This window comes from Apodemus sylvaticus, chromosome 13 (assembly GCF_947179515.1).
Source record: "Apodemus sylvaticus chromosome 13, mApoSyl1.1, whole genome shotgun sequence".
NCBI lineage: Eukaryota > Metazoa > Chordata > Mammalia > Rodentia > Muridae > Apodemus > Apodemus sylvaticus.
Genome location: NC_067484.1, coordinates 45,042,863 through 45,060,187, shown reverse-complemented (window position 1 = coordinate 45,060,187; position 17,325 = coordinate 45,042,863). Strand labels below are relative to the sequence as shown.

The 17,325-nt window shown below is 41.6% G+C and overlaps 1 protein-coding gene across 2 annotated transcripts in view; it reads left to right on the top strand.

The window, feature by feature from the left end:
* Positions 1-17,325, top strand: part of Sncaip (synuclein alpha interacting protein) — a 144,104-nt gene that overhangs the window by 73,681 nt on the left and 53,098 nt on the right. For both annotated transcript variants that reach the window (XM_052201394.1, XM_052201395.1), the window contains exon 3: positions 10,225-10,297. In XM_052201394.1, the coding sequence (XP_052057354.1) occupies positions 10,225-10,297 (73 nt within the window). The remainder of the gene's footprint in view (positions 1-10,224; positions 10,298-17,325) is intronic.

Genomic DNA, 17,325 nt, shown 5'->3' with positions numbered 1-17,325 from the left:
TAAAGCACTGAGGTCCTATCTCTTGCCAGGGACCATCCAGTTAGTCAGAAACACACTGTTTACAGAATGCTCCGTTTCACTGCAGCCCTTTCCTGCCTCTTCCCAGATGAAGATAATTTATTGCAGTGATTCAAGCCAACAGCAATTTTTCATCCCCTCTGTCCCACCCGTGAACATTTGGTGATACTGAGTTTCCGTGGTCTTACTGGGAAGGTACTACCAACTCTAGTGGGTACAGACTGGGAATGTATAATGTACAGGACAGCCTCTTACACAGAGGATTATCCAGGCCAATGTAGGGAAAGCAAGAAGTCCAAGTCTGTTCTAATCCCCTTTGAAACTGAAGAAGCTCTACTTAGCAAACCCTCCAGCCTAATAGATTATTTTATCATAACTCAGTATGAATCAAGTTTAATATCCTAACCATGACAGTGTCACTGTTCATTAATGATTTCATGGAGAAAAAAAGTGAAAACAAGCTCATAAATAGCAAAGCAAGTGTTCTCTCCCTGTTTGGGTAAACTAGGAACATTGGCTGTCAAGGCTGCTAAAGTTGGGCTAACTGAAAAGGATTCAAGTCCCTTACTCAGAAGGGAAGGCATTGCCCAAGTGCTAACTCACTAACTCGAGGAGAAATGAAGTTTCCTATGAGTGTGTTTTTAGTGTTTGGATTACACAGACCCCTCTTTCTGCTGGGCCTTTTGCTTCTTTCCTGATGAAGATGCAGGAGGAAGTGGAGAGTCCAGGCAGCACTTGGGAAAAATGTTTACAAAACTCATGCTGGGGTTTAAAACTCCCCTTCTTACCCTCCAACTATAGCCCAATTACGTAGTTTGGGCTTTTTGTTTCATGGTTTTTCTCTCTGGTCATGAGACTGGTTCTTGTTTTAATTAAAACACAAGCTGTATATTTGTATAGAAAAACAACTAGAACTTGCTGTCTCTATCTAATGAGACAAAACACAGAAGGCAACCGACTCATTTTGAAGTTCCCCAGACTTGAAAATAATGGGCTTCTTCTGTAAAATACAAAGTTAAAATGGTGCATTCCTGTAACCCTGCCATCTGAGAGGACAACTGTAACCCCTTGAGAGAGGGCTCACACAAGCACAAAGGCTCAAACCTTTCTCTCACTGCAAACGGGTTTATAGAGCCCTGTATTGGTGTGAGAACCAGGCCCCCCATCATCAAAACAAAAACAGAACCCTCCAGGACTCTGAATCATGGTATGCTTATTTTATTAAGGAAAGCCAATTTTTAGTTCTTGAATATAGTGTGTTATGCAGGCCTGAATAACAAAAACAGAAGCTAAACAATAGGTGAAGTGTGTCACACACACCCACCATCTGTCACATGCAGCCCCTGTCACACATAGAACTGAAGCCTTTGAAATCAGTTACCTTGCTCAAGCCTCACAGCTCTGTGAGACACTGGTTTTATTTTCATTCTGCTTTGCCAATGACAGAAGTGAGATTTCTGGGGGTACTGTGACTTTCACAAGGTTATAGATAAATAGGGGCAGGGCCATGACATGATTACAGAACTCTTTGATCCAGGGTATTGTGACCTTCTGAGAAACTTAGTTGAGTAGAAGCATCTCTACACCTGTAGACCAGTCACCACCATCTCCATTTGGTCCTGGAGGGCTCGCAATTGCTTCTTGGTGGTGAGGCACTTGGTTCCCAGTATAAAGAAATACAATCAGCTAAAAGGGAGGCAAACAAGACCCTAACTTTTATTACACCCAAAGTTTCCCTAGTTGACAAGGACCTTCATGTGGATTCATTCCTATCAGCCCTGCCCTTTTGAGAAGTCACCATGTTCTTGTCCATATTCAAGCCTTTTTTTTGGTTCCAGTCAGTATAATGTAGTTTCAGTAGCAATCAGAATACTACTACATTTTTTGCAGTGTTTTGTTTTCTATGTGCTACATTTGAGTTCAAATTGCCTCTTAATCCTCTTCTTTAGCTCCATGGGTATTAAAAACACTTTCCTGATTTTAGCACCAAATGCCCTATATTTCAGTTGTTCTTTAAGTACCTCCCAAGAAACTGAAATAGCACCTGTCTGATCCAGAAGCCATGTGTTATATGTAGTGGGCCTCAGGACTTGAATTAAGTTCCCCTTCTCTATCTTAGACCAAACACCCACAGGAAAGAAAAGTTTAAGCAGAGATTGATTCCCAATCAATCAAGAGAGAGCAACCACAGTTTAAACTTAAGTTCAGATTTTAATTGTAATTTAAAGAGCAACTAATTTTTAATTTGTCTCCTCTTATTCTGAACTTGGCCCTTGGAGTCCTCATCTTGCCAGATTGCTGAAGTATTTATTAGACTGGCTACACAGCTTATTTATACAAACTACTTGCTCATAGATAACTGTTTTGCCAATCTAGTCAGCAAGTGTTTATTAAACATCAACAGTGTTCCAGGCACAGTTCTAGGTTTGGAAAAATAGTATAAACTTGGTACTCTTGGCGAGTTTATAATAGCAAACAAGCTATTATGTTTCCCAGACTGTGACATATGTATTATAACTGTGAAATGTCAGGTAAACTTCATGTAAAGTCACATTTTGGTACCAGCCATTGGTCCTGGCTGTCTGTGTATTGGTGATGATTGACTCAGGACTCACAGTTGACTCTAGGCAAGCACTGATGTTGGACAAGGTCCTCAGCTGGCCAGCTACCCGACTGCAAGATAAATGTGTCGTTTAATTGTTTCATCATTTATAATTTTTCAATATTTATTATTGTGTAGGCTTAACTTTTTAGGGGTTTTTGAAACTCTAAATTACTGTAAGTCATCATGGTGCTTAGCATTTGTTGAACACTTACTGTACACCAGACAGGATTCCTGTGCTTTACGGTATTAGCTCAGAGTCTTCACATTCCCACTCTATTTGGGCATTGAAATCACCCTGTTTTACCAGTGGGATTCAAGAGCTGAGATTACCAAGAAAATGTTGAAGTCTGGATGCAATGTGGGCAGTCTGCCTCTAGAAGCCACCTCACTGAAGGTGACATCTGCTGGACCTGGTGGTCATCCTTAGACAGGTCACCTATGACTCTCGCTACCATGCACACTCCTCACTGTAGGAAGGGGTCCTTCAGCATTCTTATCAAACTCCCTTTCCCAATGTGGACCTTCAAATGGTGCCCAACCACATATTGAATCAATTATTAGAATACAGCAATTCCTGGTCTACTTTTAATAATGATCAAAAAGAGCTGTTGAGTTTTTCCATACCAGCCACAAACAATATCTAGGATAAAAGGCATATACGAATTTTGTGACTTTTTTCAAATCTTGACAAATATAATTTTCAAGAGCCATTGCAAAAAGCCATGTATATGCATGTGAGAATAGAATTGATTGCAGTAATTCTCATTAATGGATCATAATTGGTAAAATGAAATATAATTAGAGAGAGTGGAGCAGTTATAAGAAGACATGGACCATCGGCATGACTCTAGGGAAGGATAGTGGCAAAAACTAAGATATTGGTTAAGTCTCCTGACGAAATGTAGTATTGACAGAGCAGACTGTACCACAGAAAGGACTACTCCTAAGTGAGGATAAGAAAAGTAAAGTGTCTACAAAAGAAACTGAACTCCCTCCCTCTTCCCTCCCTGCTCCTCCTTCCCTCTCTCTCCCCCATCTCTCTCCCTCTCTCCATTTCTCTCTGTGAAGTTTCTTTCTCTCTCTAAGGCCTCTCCTCTCTCTCCCTCCCTATCCATGGTGATTACCCTGGCCTTCTTCCTTGGGGCCAGTGAACTTGCCTGCCCAAGAGTAACTTCCTAATAAATGTACATATCATATAATCTTAAAGAAAGAAAGAGGGGAGAGGAAGGAAGGAAGGAAAGAAGGAAGGAAGAAAAAAGAAAGAGAGAGAAAGAGAAAGAAAGAAAGAAAGAAAGAAAGAAAGAAAGAAAGAAAGAAAGAAAGAAAGAAAGAAAGAAAGAAAGAAAAGAAACAAAGGGATAAGAAAGAAAGAGACTGAAAAGAGGTTTTCAGAAATAAAGGGGACAAAAGAAGAAAGACCAAAAGAGAGATCAAGAGTTTAGGAATTAAAACAAAACCCAAGAAACTGTTCACTGTAAAGCCCAGTACCCCCAGAATTTTCCACCTAACACTCTTTGGTGGCCATACTAAGTATGAAGCTAGAACAGTAAATGAAGAGAGAAAGAAACAGAGGGGAGAACAAAAGCAAGTGTTTCTGAGGAGGAGGCTGAGGAGCCCATGAGCAGGACAACCTGCTGGCTGTCGAGGGAGGCAGAGCATGCTGACATGAGGGGATGCTTAATCACTTTGTAGGGTCTGAGGAGAAAGCCTGTGTGGGAAGGGGGAGCAGGGGAGCTGGCAGGGCAAGAGCCCTGAGAAATGGGAGCCAAGGGTAGTGACACAGGAATGGACATCTGTGCCACATCTTCAGAACTCTGTGGAGTCAAGGCATGCTCTCCATTGGTAGGCAGGCCTTTGAAGAGGACAGCATTTTAGAAAAGACATGTTAAGCCCAGAAGATTCCTCTTTGGCTATGCCGTGGCTTTTGCAGACAGCTTTGCTTATGTAGAGGGTTGAGGTTCTGCCACGTGGCTGAGTGAAGTACCTGCCTGAATCCTGGGATGCTCAGAGAAGCCATAAATCTTGTGATAGTTTAAATGGACAGCTCGTTTCCCATCCCCCTCTGGAACTGTAATAGAACCTTGGTTATTTAACAATCTCTAGCTTGAAAATGTGCTTGGGATGGTCTCTCATTTTCCGTGGCTCATTACCACTTGAGTTATGTCTGCTTGCTCACATAACTGGCTCTAGTTTGCAGGACTAAAAAGACCAGCATTTTTCAGTCCTAAACCATACCTAGGGTGGTCAGAGATTCCTATAGAGCAATGTAGACGTCCTATTCTGTCATTCTGAATCTCATGCATTGTTCATAGCAAAGGGATAAAACTGTCCTCTGTGGCCTGACATACAAAAGGTTGTCTGGCATCAAACAACTGCAGTTTGAGATGCAAACTTTCAGTATCCACCCTCATCTACAAACTCTGGTGAGCAAGGAAAGAGGAGTCCCACAAGGTAGAGAGGTCGGCTGATTCATAGTCCTTTTCACTTCCAGCCCCAGCCCATTCCTGCTCCTCTCTTGTTCTCCTGAATTTAGAGTCCTGGCAGTCATGAAGATGAGGAAGGGAAGTCTCACAGAAAACATGCTAGAAAGACAAGACAAACATTTTATGAGCATTTATCAGTTTTCAAAGTAACTCCAGCTTCATTATCTCATGTAGGTACCTGTGTTCTACAGATAAGGAAACCTAGCTCCAGAGACACAAAACAGTTTATTTGTCCAAACCCAAAGAGATAATAAACGTTGGAGCCATGGTACAAATTAAGATCATCTGGCTCCAAATCTTTGTCCCTTGCACAAAAGGACAACTGCCAGTTTTCATATTATTAGAGTGAGAATTTTGTTCTTTTGAATGTGCTGTGGCTACATTGCTATATTTATAATTATAGGTTTTCCTAAGATTACTTTTCTATAAATATTAATTGCTGTTATCATGGCGGCCAAAGTCATGGGCTACTCAAAGGAATTCATTTAATACAGTTCAATAAGCGCCTAGTATTTTAGATAACTAAAATATCTTCTTCCACCAAAAGAAGCAATGAAAGCATTTATATAAATACGGAGACAGGATGCCATGTGTATAATTAAGATGAACCTTCATGAATTCTGATATGTGTTGAATCATCTGGATGCCTTGTTAAAGGTCAATGGATAGAGCCAACATCAATGTGCCAGATTCAGTAGCTCTAGAATGGTTCCCAAGAATCTGTTGTCCAAGGAATTCCTGGAAGGCATGATGCTACTGGTCAAGAGAGCATGATTTGAATGCTGACATTCATTCTGTCTGGGAGAGTAAGATGTGATATTATGGAGATGATGCCCAGGCAAGGCTGGAAGAATTAAAGAGAGTATTCCTATTGAAATAGAGGGGAGGGACAGCATTCTTGGTAAATAGAATAGCATTCATAAAGGCACAGGTGGGGGGGGGGACTATAACATGTGCTGTTGCCACAAAGAGAAGTGAATGCATGGAAAAGGTGAAGCTGACCTTACGCCATACTAAGGCCATGCTCTGTCCTACATACATCCTGCATAGTCACTGAAGGATTTGAAACAGAGAGATGCTTGAGTAAAATTTGAACTAAAGGAAACAGATAAATTCTAATGCCAGTATGAATGCTCAGAAGAAATTCCCACTAACTACCTAAACTTTAAAGCTTGAACATTACAGTATCGTGCCCAGGATGTATATATGTTGATATTTCAGGCAGTTAATCGCTCCTCTCTGCCGTGTGTATAGTCAAGACAAAGATTATGTCCTTTTGCTCTTTGGCATATGGGAACTGCGAGTTCAACTGATGAAAGAGCCTAGGTAAAGACACTGCAGATTTCACTGAGGGTGGAAAGGAGAACCATTAGTTAGGGCTGACCTGGGGCTTCCCGGAGAAGGCAGAGTATGCTGACTTTATGGGACAATGGCACTTCATAGAAGAAGCATTGCAGACAGGAAGGACTTCAGGACTAAAGGAACAGAGGAAGTAGACTGTTTTACAGAGGCATTGAAGCAGCTGGGGAAATTAGTCAGCCTTGCTAGGAGTTCTTGAAAGAGAGGAGTAGTAAAGATTTAATCGAAGGAGCTGTTTCTCCAGCCAATAACCTCTGGGAGGATTCAAGGAAAAAAAAGATGTTAGGAGAAAATAGTAAAAGGAAAACAAACACCTCTCGGATAACTGAAAGCCTTTTCTCCTTTGCATCACCTAAGGATATATACAACAACAGTATCCAGAGAATAGGCTACACAGTCCGGGTTGGAGGCTAAGCAGATAGAAGATGCATTGGTTGTGGTTTGTTCAGTCCAAAGTGGCAGGAGTGACTACTAGTAACTGCCCTGTGAATGAGTTAGGCTGGCCCTCTGACAGTTCCTTATAGAAGGCCATCTGTCCTGTGAATTGGGACATCGGCCTGGGAAGCCATCCATTCCAGCTCCCAGATGGTAGCACAATGCACTCTTGTAAGAGAGGCATGCTGGGTCATGAGCTCATTCTCAAATGTACAAGAATGAAAATGCAAGTTGCTTTTGTAAGTCACACGTTTCCTGTGCATTCCCTCCAACCAAAACATAGCCATCTCTAAATCACTCTATTGCTTTAAGTCTTCCCTTGCAGCGTTGTTATTTACAGAAATAAGCCCTCAAATTTCTATTATTATATCTTTATTTTAAAAAATGAAAGATTTGTTGAATGCATAGACAATGTCACAGCTGAACACAACATTCCATGCATTCTGAGAATTCCCCCAAACTACATAATTTTCTAGCTGACACTAATTTTTTTTCTTAGTTTCCTGTGCTTTTTATTTCTAGTCCCAGGAGTAACTCATCACTCTGTCTTCAGGGTCATTATTTCTTCGTGGATGTTATATGAAGAATTCAAATGTGTGCCTACACACACACACACACACACACACAGAGAGAGAGAGAGAGAGAGAGAGAGAGAGAGAGAGAGAGAGTCATTTTTCACCATGGGCAAAGCCCCAGTCCATATGTCATCCTCCCCTTTCCCTCCCTGTTTCTCTTCTTTTTGTTTTCTTGTTTGGGTTTTGATGGTTAGTTGCTGCTTGATTGGGTTGTTTGGGGTTTTGTTGTTGTTGCTGTTGCTGCTGCTGCTGTTTTAAGTTTTAAGTGTGTCATAATCTGGCTGGTTTAGAACTTGCTATAGAGAGAGATTAGCCTAACCGAGAACTCAGATATTGACCACCTCTGCCACCCAAGTGCTAGGATTCCAGGTGTGTGACCTCAGGCCTAGCTCCTGCTGGGATACTCTCTCCACACTCCAGCCAAGCAGCCTAAGCAAACCAAAGCTCCCTTTCCACTTTGCAGCCAAAGAGGGAGAATCGGAACTGTGATTGATAACACTGAGATGCGAGTGAGTCTGGCTTTCAGGTGACAGTTAGGATTCACATGCCTGGGATGCAGACAGCAGTTCGTCTGTTTTAATGGAGTGTCTATCTTTTAAGCCCAATGAGAAACCCTTGCTGACTATATTGTTGCCCATACTTAAATATAATCAATCAATCTTCTCTTTTCTAAAATGTTGTCTTGGAGCGGGGGTAGCCAAAAAGGGAGGGAGAGGGGTGGGAAAAGGAGAGAGAGGAAGAGGGGGAAAGAGAGGGGGTGAGGGAGAGGGGGAAAAAGAATGAGGAAAGACCTGGATTGAAGGGGGGTGAAAAACAGGAAAGATGGTGAGACGTTGCCAAAGGGTGTTTCATGGGGTACAGCAACCTAAACAAAGGCCTAATTTTAACCGAATTATAGACTGTGTAATTATATAACCTGTACCAGCTGGTTTCAAAAAGCTACCAGATTCCTTTGAGAGCTCATGCTTGGTCCGGAATATAAGGTACCTTGTTACTACGAAGATGAACAAGATGAAACTTCTTTATCTAAATTATCCCTGACACTCCCCTACACACACACACACACACACACACACACACACACACACACATATGTGCATTGCATAAGGATAATGTAGTAGAAGGGAAAACTATCTTGTGGTTCAGTTCTGATTTAAGACCCACTCCCCTCCCCCAATCTGTGTGTAGTATATTTGCCGAAGCACCTGTAGTCTCTGAGGAATGGCTACATAAACAGGATGTTATTGCATCAGACAGGTAAGAATAATTTCTCTAATTAGTCTTCTGAGGTTTCATTTTTCATTTAGAAATACTGGAAATTTAATTTGTTTGTGATAAGCAGTTGGCAAAGCGACAACGGTGACAATGGTGGCAAGCGCCTACTCCCTCTGTCTTGCTTGGCTGATGTTCTGCAGGAGCCCGGGAGGTCTATCTATCAATATCACCTCAACTAAAGTACCTTTGCATTGAAAAATGTGTTCTAATTATACAGTCCTCACTTGTGATGCCAGAATAATCCTAATGGGTTTTCCCTGGTCATTTTTCTTTTAGATTAAGGTTTTTTTTTTTTCTCAGTCGCCTCAGATTTTGCAATGGAGAAGTAATTCATGATATGAGCCTATTGTTCCTAGAGACACAGAGCAAAATATTTTGAGATAATTGTATTTATGGATTAAAATGTGAGCATGACTGAAGATAGTCTCTGACTTAAGCTTTGATGAAAGGCTTCATTCTATTATATTCTATTTTGTTTGAAAATACCCTCTCTCAAGATGGATTGATAGGTATTAAATGGAGACCCCATAAATCATGGCTATTGATTTACGTTTGTTTTAGCTCTCCTGATTTCTGTGCCTCCTGTGGCAAAATTTGTTATCTTGATAGCCAACCCTGGACTGATGTGGGGACAGAGACCAAAAGGCAGTGGTTTTCCTTCCACACTAATCTGTCTCTGGAAGAAGAGAGCTTTCAAACAGACTTGTGCTTCTCTTGCTTCTTATGACATAACCTCAGTATGTGTGCCATGGAGACTATAGGCACAGTAAAATCTGCAGCACATGGTAACTGTTGGGACCTAAAACAAAAATATGTATTTAGTTTATATGTGTGTGAGGATAGGAATTGCATGAGAGTTCTTAGTAGCTGCAGAGACCGAAAGAGGGCATTGGTTTCCCTGGACCTAAAGCTCCAGACAGTTGTGGTCCACCATGAGCGTGCTGACCACTGAACCAGCCTCTTCTGCAAGAGCAGTAAGTGCCCTTAACCACTGATCCATCTCTCCAGCCCCAGCTTTGAATTTTTGCGTAGTGTGGTCCACACCAGCCCAGGCATGTCTCCTTTACCCTGGATGTTGAGGCAGCCAAAAGTTCCTCCTCCAGGCTTTCCTCTCCCATAGCTAACTCTGGGGGGGGCTGAGGAAACAAATAGTATCTTCTGGAAATACTCAAGATTCAGTCATTCTGACATCTATCAGTTAGAAATGATGAGAGACACAATCTGTTGGATGTGTCTCACTCCGGCCATTAATAAGAGCAGCCAGGCTCCCTTCCAACCTGTGTCTGATGAGGCTTGCAGGGAGAGCTTCGGCTACTGTCAGATTACAATGAGGTCCACATCCTGAATGTTCATCTTCTGCTCAAGTCTCATTCATTCCTTGTGTTCTGTTTTTTTTTTTTTTTTGATGATTTGAATGAATGCTTTTATTTAAAATATCTGTTTTACACCCTCTCTCCTCTCTCTTCCCATTCAGTATTCAGTCACATCTCTCAAGACCATCCCAGCACTGTGCAGAAGATGTGACTCACAAAACGAAGACAGATCAGGTAGGTCAGACCCCTCTCTCCTCTGTTCCCCCAGGGCTGAGAGGCCCCTGGGAAGCAGATGCCCTGGCTTTGGTTGCTCTCAGATTCTGCTGCTTTCTCCTGATGGTTTCTCTACTCCAAGTACCTCCCTGGCACCTTCTGCAAACAGATGTGGGGTCATCTACAGGAACAGGAGGTCCTAACAAGGACCTGGCTGTGTACAGACTGACACAGATCCTCTTGATATCTTCAAACCGTAGTATTGACAGTGATTTGCTGAAAATTCAAGAAAGCAGTGGTGGCGAAACATAACGATGCAGGCGCCAGAGAAAAAGGGCTGGATGCATTTACTGCACATATGGCAATGACCAGTCTGAGGGATGGTGCTTTGCCAACGTCTGAAACCCTATCAGGATGCGACATGCTAGAATCTGCAATAAGGCATACTATAACAGTTAAGATGAAAGCGAGGCGCTGGAGTTTAATAGTGTAAACTAAACAGAGAATTATGGCAGATAGATGGAAACCAGCTGGCTGGCCTTTTCTCTTTACCCCATGCCCAACTGAAAAAAGTACATTTAGTGTTGTTTTTCTCCCTGTAAATCAAATTAAACATCTCTGATTTTCTCTCTGTGATGGGCAAAAATGAAAATAAAAAGTATATTGATGAGAATGATATTAAACTATGAAATGGTGTTCATTATTTTGTTCTACATAATTACTCAAAGGCATCACCATTAACCTTGCCAAACTGAACCTCTCCTATTAGGAACACCAGGCTTGAGAAACATGTTTGGCAGGAGACTTAAGATAATCCTTAAATTGTGCACATGATGTTTAAAAATAAATAGAAGTATCTTTCCAATACAGCTACTAGAATTCTGAATTTCTAACTGAAAAGACTTGGAAAACTAACTTTCTCCACTGTAGCATTTGTTTTGCTTTGACATTTTGCTTAGAAGAGACAGCAAACAATAATGCATTTACGGGTTTGTTTATTTCTCTCTCTCTCTCTCTCTCTCTCTCTCTCTGTATGTGTGTGTGTGTGTGTGTATGTTGGTAATATATGAAAGTGAGTCAGAAACATCACAGGAGTTGGTTTTAAATTCAAATGAAATTTTTCATTTTGCTCTAAACTATTGAAAAAGAGAAGACATAAACTTCTAAGGCGATGGGATGAAAGAGCATTGTGGGGTTTGAAGGGAGGTAGTGGTGGATGGATATGATCTCAATATATTCTGTAAATAAATAAAATTTTCAAAGAATGCGCAAAGACCGTTATTTTTAAAAAGACACAAGTTTGTGCTGAGTTCGACAGGGAATTTTTTTTTTTTTTTGCTCTAATGCCTTTAAGGATTTATCTCCTTAAAGCAATAATTTTGTTTAAAAAATGAAAAATGATTGTGCTCGGAGCTACACACTGCAAGAATAAAAGGACAAGTCTCAGAGTCCAAAGACCTAGCTAGGTTCCAGTTAGAATTCAGCCATGTGTCAGGTACATAATCTTGACCCTGTACATAGACATCTGTTAACAAAGGAGAGATTGCTGCCAATCATGGCAGGCTGCTTTTAGGGTCAAGTCCTGTACTTTGTCAGAAGGAACTTTGCAGACAGAAAATTTTTCTTTCATTCTTTAACTGGAGGTGTGGAGTAGGGGACAATCAAGAGCAAACAAACCCTTCAGCGGTGCTGAATTAAGTGCTGATGACATGTGAGGTACTGTAAGCACTTACACGGTAGGATGTTCGTGTCATAGTTGGGCAAGTCTAAGGACAGAACAAATACCTTGCTCAGAATCTCAGGGAGCTTAAGCTTTGGAACTGGACCCGCCCCAGGAAGTCAGTCTGTAGATTCTGTCTTCCCTTGCATGACATAAGCTGCCTCTTAGGAAGCTGGACCAAGAAGCAACAGTGGAACCTTAATGTTTCCAAATTGCTTCAAGTCAGCATGCTCACCTACTAAATGGTAAATTTCTCTTCTCTCTTAAATAGCTAGACGTACCAAGTTGAGAACAGAAGATTTTATCCCAGGTCTGCATTATTCCATCCTCCTCAGGTCTTTGACTTGTAGCCCTTTCCTCCTGTGGTGGAAGATGCACCCAGCATGGGCTTCTGGACTTTACCAGGACCAAATGCCCAGCCAGTGCTCCAGGCAGTCAACAATAACTAGATCTGATAGGACCTCTTGATGGGATCACACACACACACACACACACACACACACACTAACACACACATATACAATGTGAAGGATCACTGGGAGGTATGGAATCCAAATTCTAATAGGCAAAGAATAATCCTAGCAAAAGAAGAAAAGGACAAGTCCACGGGTGCACATCACCGCTGTAACTATAAGCCTATCCCTGATAACTATAAGCTTATCTGTGGACTTTCAACACTCGGTAAAGTTTCCAGACCAAGTTTGTAAAAGATGGAGACTTTCTTAGTCATTTCTCAATAGCCACATGTAGAACTAATCCTTCCACTTGGTCTTTCTTTTGTCAACCACGAAGAAGTTTATTTGAAAATGCTAGCAAATATCTACCTTTTCAAACAGGTAGCAGCAGAAATTACCATGGCCACTAAGAAAAGTCTACATAGTCTTTGGAATGGAGCATTCCCCTGGAAAAGTCTTCCTAAAACTTCTGTCATTTGAAACAAACTCTGTATTTCTCTTAACATTAGTTGAATTTACTAGGCATTTTCTATTCGGGAAAGATTGTCAGGTCTTTCACATCTATCTCTGTGTTAAGTCCTTCAGCAAATATTCTCATTTGTCCTTGTGTTAGTTTAGTCATCAATTCATGCTGAGTGTTCTTTGATCCAAGCACTGAGAGCATGACAAACAAACAAACAAACAAACAAACAAAAAACAAAAAACAATACAGAAGTCCCTGTGCTCTCCAAGCTTATATCTGGATGGGGTGATAGGCAGAGGATCAGAGGACACACAAACATACAACAGCACAAACAGGCAAGAGCATCACAGAACGACAGCATGGGCCAATGTAATATTCTCACAACCTTTAGGTCAAAACCACTTTGGGGTCTAAATACCCTTTCACAGGGGTCACATAAGAGATCCTGTATATCAGATATTTACACTATGATTTATAACAGCAGGAAAATTACAACTATGAAGTAGAACAAAATAGTTTTATGGGTGGGGGTCACCACAGCATGAGTGACTTAAAGGGTAGAAGCATTAGGAAGGTTGAGAACCACTCTGATAGAACAACATGTGGGGCTTATGTGGGGAGAGTGTTTAGGAGCCCTGGGAGTAGGCTAATTGCTTCCCTTATTGCTGAGACAAAATACTTGACAACTTCAGGTGGTTGGGTATTTTGGTTCTCAGTTTGAGTGCACAGTCCACCATTACACGGAAGTCAGGGCAGCCGATCACGTGATGTCCGCCAACAGGAAGTAGGGAGAAATGGCTGTGGGTGGGCAACTTGGCTGCTCGTTTTCATTCGTTCTGGATACCTAGCCCCGGGGCCTGGGGTCACCCGCAGTTACAATGACTGTTCCCACCTTAATTAACCAAACATGGAAACTCCCTCACTGGCGAGCCAAAGACTGGTTTCCAGATTATCCTAAGTGACACCAACTTGACAATTGAGACCAATTCTCAGAGGGACCCAGCAAAGAGCGCTGAAAAGGAAGGAATGAGCCAAGCTCAGTCCTTGAAGGGAAGAAAACCAGTGTGGCTGCTAAATGGTGATCAAACTAACAAACAGCTGGAGAGGATAGGAGAGGGTGAGGCCAGACTCCCTGGGGAGCACCGTTTACAGAATAGCAGGATTCCAGATTTTGTAAAATCCTCTCACAGACTGACCATCATTTACACAAATGGCCTGGGACCAGAAGTGCTTCAGAGTTCGGAGCTTTCTATATTTTAGTTGTGTTTATTTCTTATTTTTCAGCCAGACCTAAGCACTTCCGCTTTTATGTTTGTTTGTTTGTTTGTTTGTTTTTTGTTTTGAGTGTTCTGCTGGGCTTAATGGTAGCCCTGGATATCGCCTTTAAAGCACTCAACAGACATAGGACCTAAGCCTCGTCTCCCTCTATCCCTGCACCTGGGCGGGCTTGCACTGTGTACTGTAATCTGGCGAGTGCCACAGTGAGGCTGTCATAGGCTTCTGAGCTGTGTTTTAACACCTTCTACTGACGCATCACAACCTTAGAGTTCACCCCAGAATGTTCTTCTCTTAGCTAAGGACTCAATTCTTACTGAACACGGATAACAAATTATATATTATTCATTCACTGCACTGCACGATGGCTTGGCTTCGATTTTTTGTGAGACAGGGGAGTTTAAAAAGAAGAAAGTGTGAAGAAAAGCAGGAGGTAGGGAGGACACAAATGAGGAGTGGGAAGCTCAAGGAGATATTCTACCTGCGGCAGGGTGGAGTCAGGAGGCGCTACTAAGGTTTCTGAGTTATTCCTTAGAGATGCCTGATTCCAGGCATTGTACCAAATCTATGGTACACATTTATCTTCTCCACAAAATAATTCTAAGGAACGACCAGTATGAGGACCATTCTATCGACGAGGAAAGAGACTTGTAATTAATAATTTGCCCCAAATCCTTGAGTCAGCAAATGACTCTGAAACCAGCTCCCCTGTCTCTGGAGACCCCAAGAATCTGAGTCAACGGAGGCGTAATTTAGCTCAAGGAACCTTGGATAGCAAGTCGTGTAAGGCAAGGGCTAGCGGCAGGGGAAGTTGTGTGTGAAATGTTCACATCTAATAAGGGAAGTAATTTGTGGAACGTTTGCGTAATATCTGTGACTCCAGGGCAGCGAGTGCTAGTGCTACGGCTGTCTTCAAATGAGCCTAGAAGTGCATAATGACAACATATGGTATTCAAAAAATATCCAATTTCATTGACTTGGAGTTTTCTTTAAGTTAATTAGATATCCAATACACATTTGTTTCATATCCATGCTGCTGCAAATGTCCTACGATTCGTTCAAAATATGTATCTACTAATCTCACTGTACATTTTCCTTGTGCAGAAAGGCAAATAAATACTAATTCAGCTTTGCATCTGGGAACATATATGCACTCAGATTAGAAACCTTGGTTATGCAACAGTGATAAAAATGCATCCAATAACTCTGAAAAAATAGGTTCTGAAAGACTTCCAACGGTCAGATAATATGAACTGTCACTTGCATGACATAGAATAAAAGAAACTCTTCTTTCCAAAACTTGGTTTTTTGTAAAAGCCATTTGTATCTATTTAAAAGCATTGCAAATTTGCTATATTTTTAGAACCTGTTTCTGCAAAAATTTGTGACAAATCCTGAGGCTACGAAAACAAACACTCACGTGGTGTTTGAAGATTTTCAAGGAATTTAGCCATCACCTAAAATAATAAATTGGCATCAAATGTATCCTGTAAACATTGCTATGACATAGTTAATGTTGCTAAATATATAAACCTCCTGTTTTCAATTTATATTAAGGTTTAATGCTACAGGCATGAAAGTGAAAGTTAGCTTGGCAGTTTTAATTTTAAAAAGCCTGCAGATTAATCCATTTCCCATGATGTCACATAAAATAGACTCCAAAGAACAGAGGAATGGATTTTCTAAACTCTCAATCAAAAAAAAAAATCATGTTGGGGGCTGGAATGATGGCTTGGTGGTTAAGAACAAGGACTTCTCTTGCCAAGGATCTGAGATCAGTGCCCAGACTCCACTTTGGGATGCTCAGAGAGGCTCATGGATTTGATGCCCTCTTTTGGCCTCCAGTGGGTAACTGTACTCATACGCACATACCCTCCCCACAGACACACACTTTCATATGTAACAGCTCAAAATATTTTTTTTAAATCTCAGCTTATTAACAACAGTAGAACTTTGTAAGCAAGTGAGTGTTCTTCATCTCAAATAATTGTTTTAGCAAAACAGAGTTATGATTCAAGAATGCAGGAGGCTGAGGTGACTTTAGAGTCACCCTGGGCTTCACAGTGAAACTCTTTTTTGGGGGGAGGAGTTTGAGACAGGGTTTCTCTGAGTAGCCCTGGCTGTCCAGGAGCTCACTCTGTAGACCAGGCTGGCCTTGAACTCAGAAATCCATCTGCCTCTGCCTCCCAAGTGCAGGGATTAAAGGCGTGCTCAGCTGCTGCAGCCAACGCCCAGCCAAAATTCTTTAAATAAATAAACAAAAAAAACAAAGATTTTTCTTCCTTTAATCATAGTATAATAATAGTATAATTATAAACTAACTATTTATAATCACAAATATAAAATTATAAACATGATATGATGTCATTTTAAGACATGAAAATTAAATAAAACTACAATTAACCGTGCCATTAAAGCAAATGTATTTTTTCAAGTTTTTTTCCCTCAGACTCTTTTCCACGATTGTATTATAAGGACAATTTCACCTGATGCTTTTTTTGTTGCTACAGAGTTTACATGCATGCCAACGTTGTGAGTGGACCACAGAATGTCCCTGTAAAAGTGGAGCTGCCCACACTGTCCAAATCACTTAGTTTATTTTTATTGGAGTCTAAGGACCTCTTATCTACCACACTGGTCATTAGAGGAAATTCTTGGTAGAAATGAATGCAGGGACATAAGCATCAAGGAAGGACAGGAAAGCAGAGGGACAAAGAAAATCACTGGGCAGGCAGGGAGGGGCAGGAACTAAAGCACAGGCAGGACAGGCTGTGCACATGCAGAAATCCTCTTAAAAGAGTGTGGACCTATCCAGAGACTGCCCCACCTGGGGATCCATCCCATACACAGTCACAAAACCCAGACACTATTGTGGATGCCAGCAACTGTGCTTGCTAACAGGAGCCTGATTTAGCTGTCTCCTGAAAGGCCCGCCAGTACCTGACAAATACAGAGGGGAGGCTCTCAGCCAACCATTAGACTGAGCACAGGGTCCCCAATGGAGGAGCTAGAAAAAGGACCCACGGAGTTGAAGGGGTTTGCAGCCCCATAGGAAGAACAATAATATGAACCAACCAGTACCCCCAGAGCTCCCAGGGACTAAACCACCAACCAAAGAGTACACATGGAGGGACCC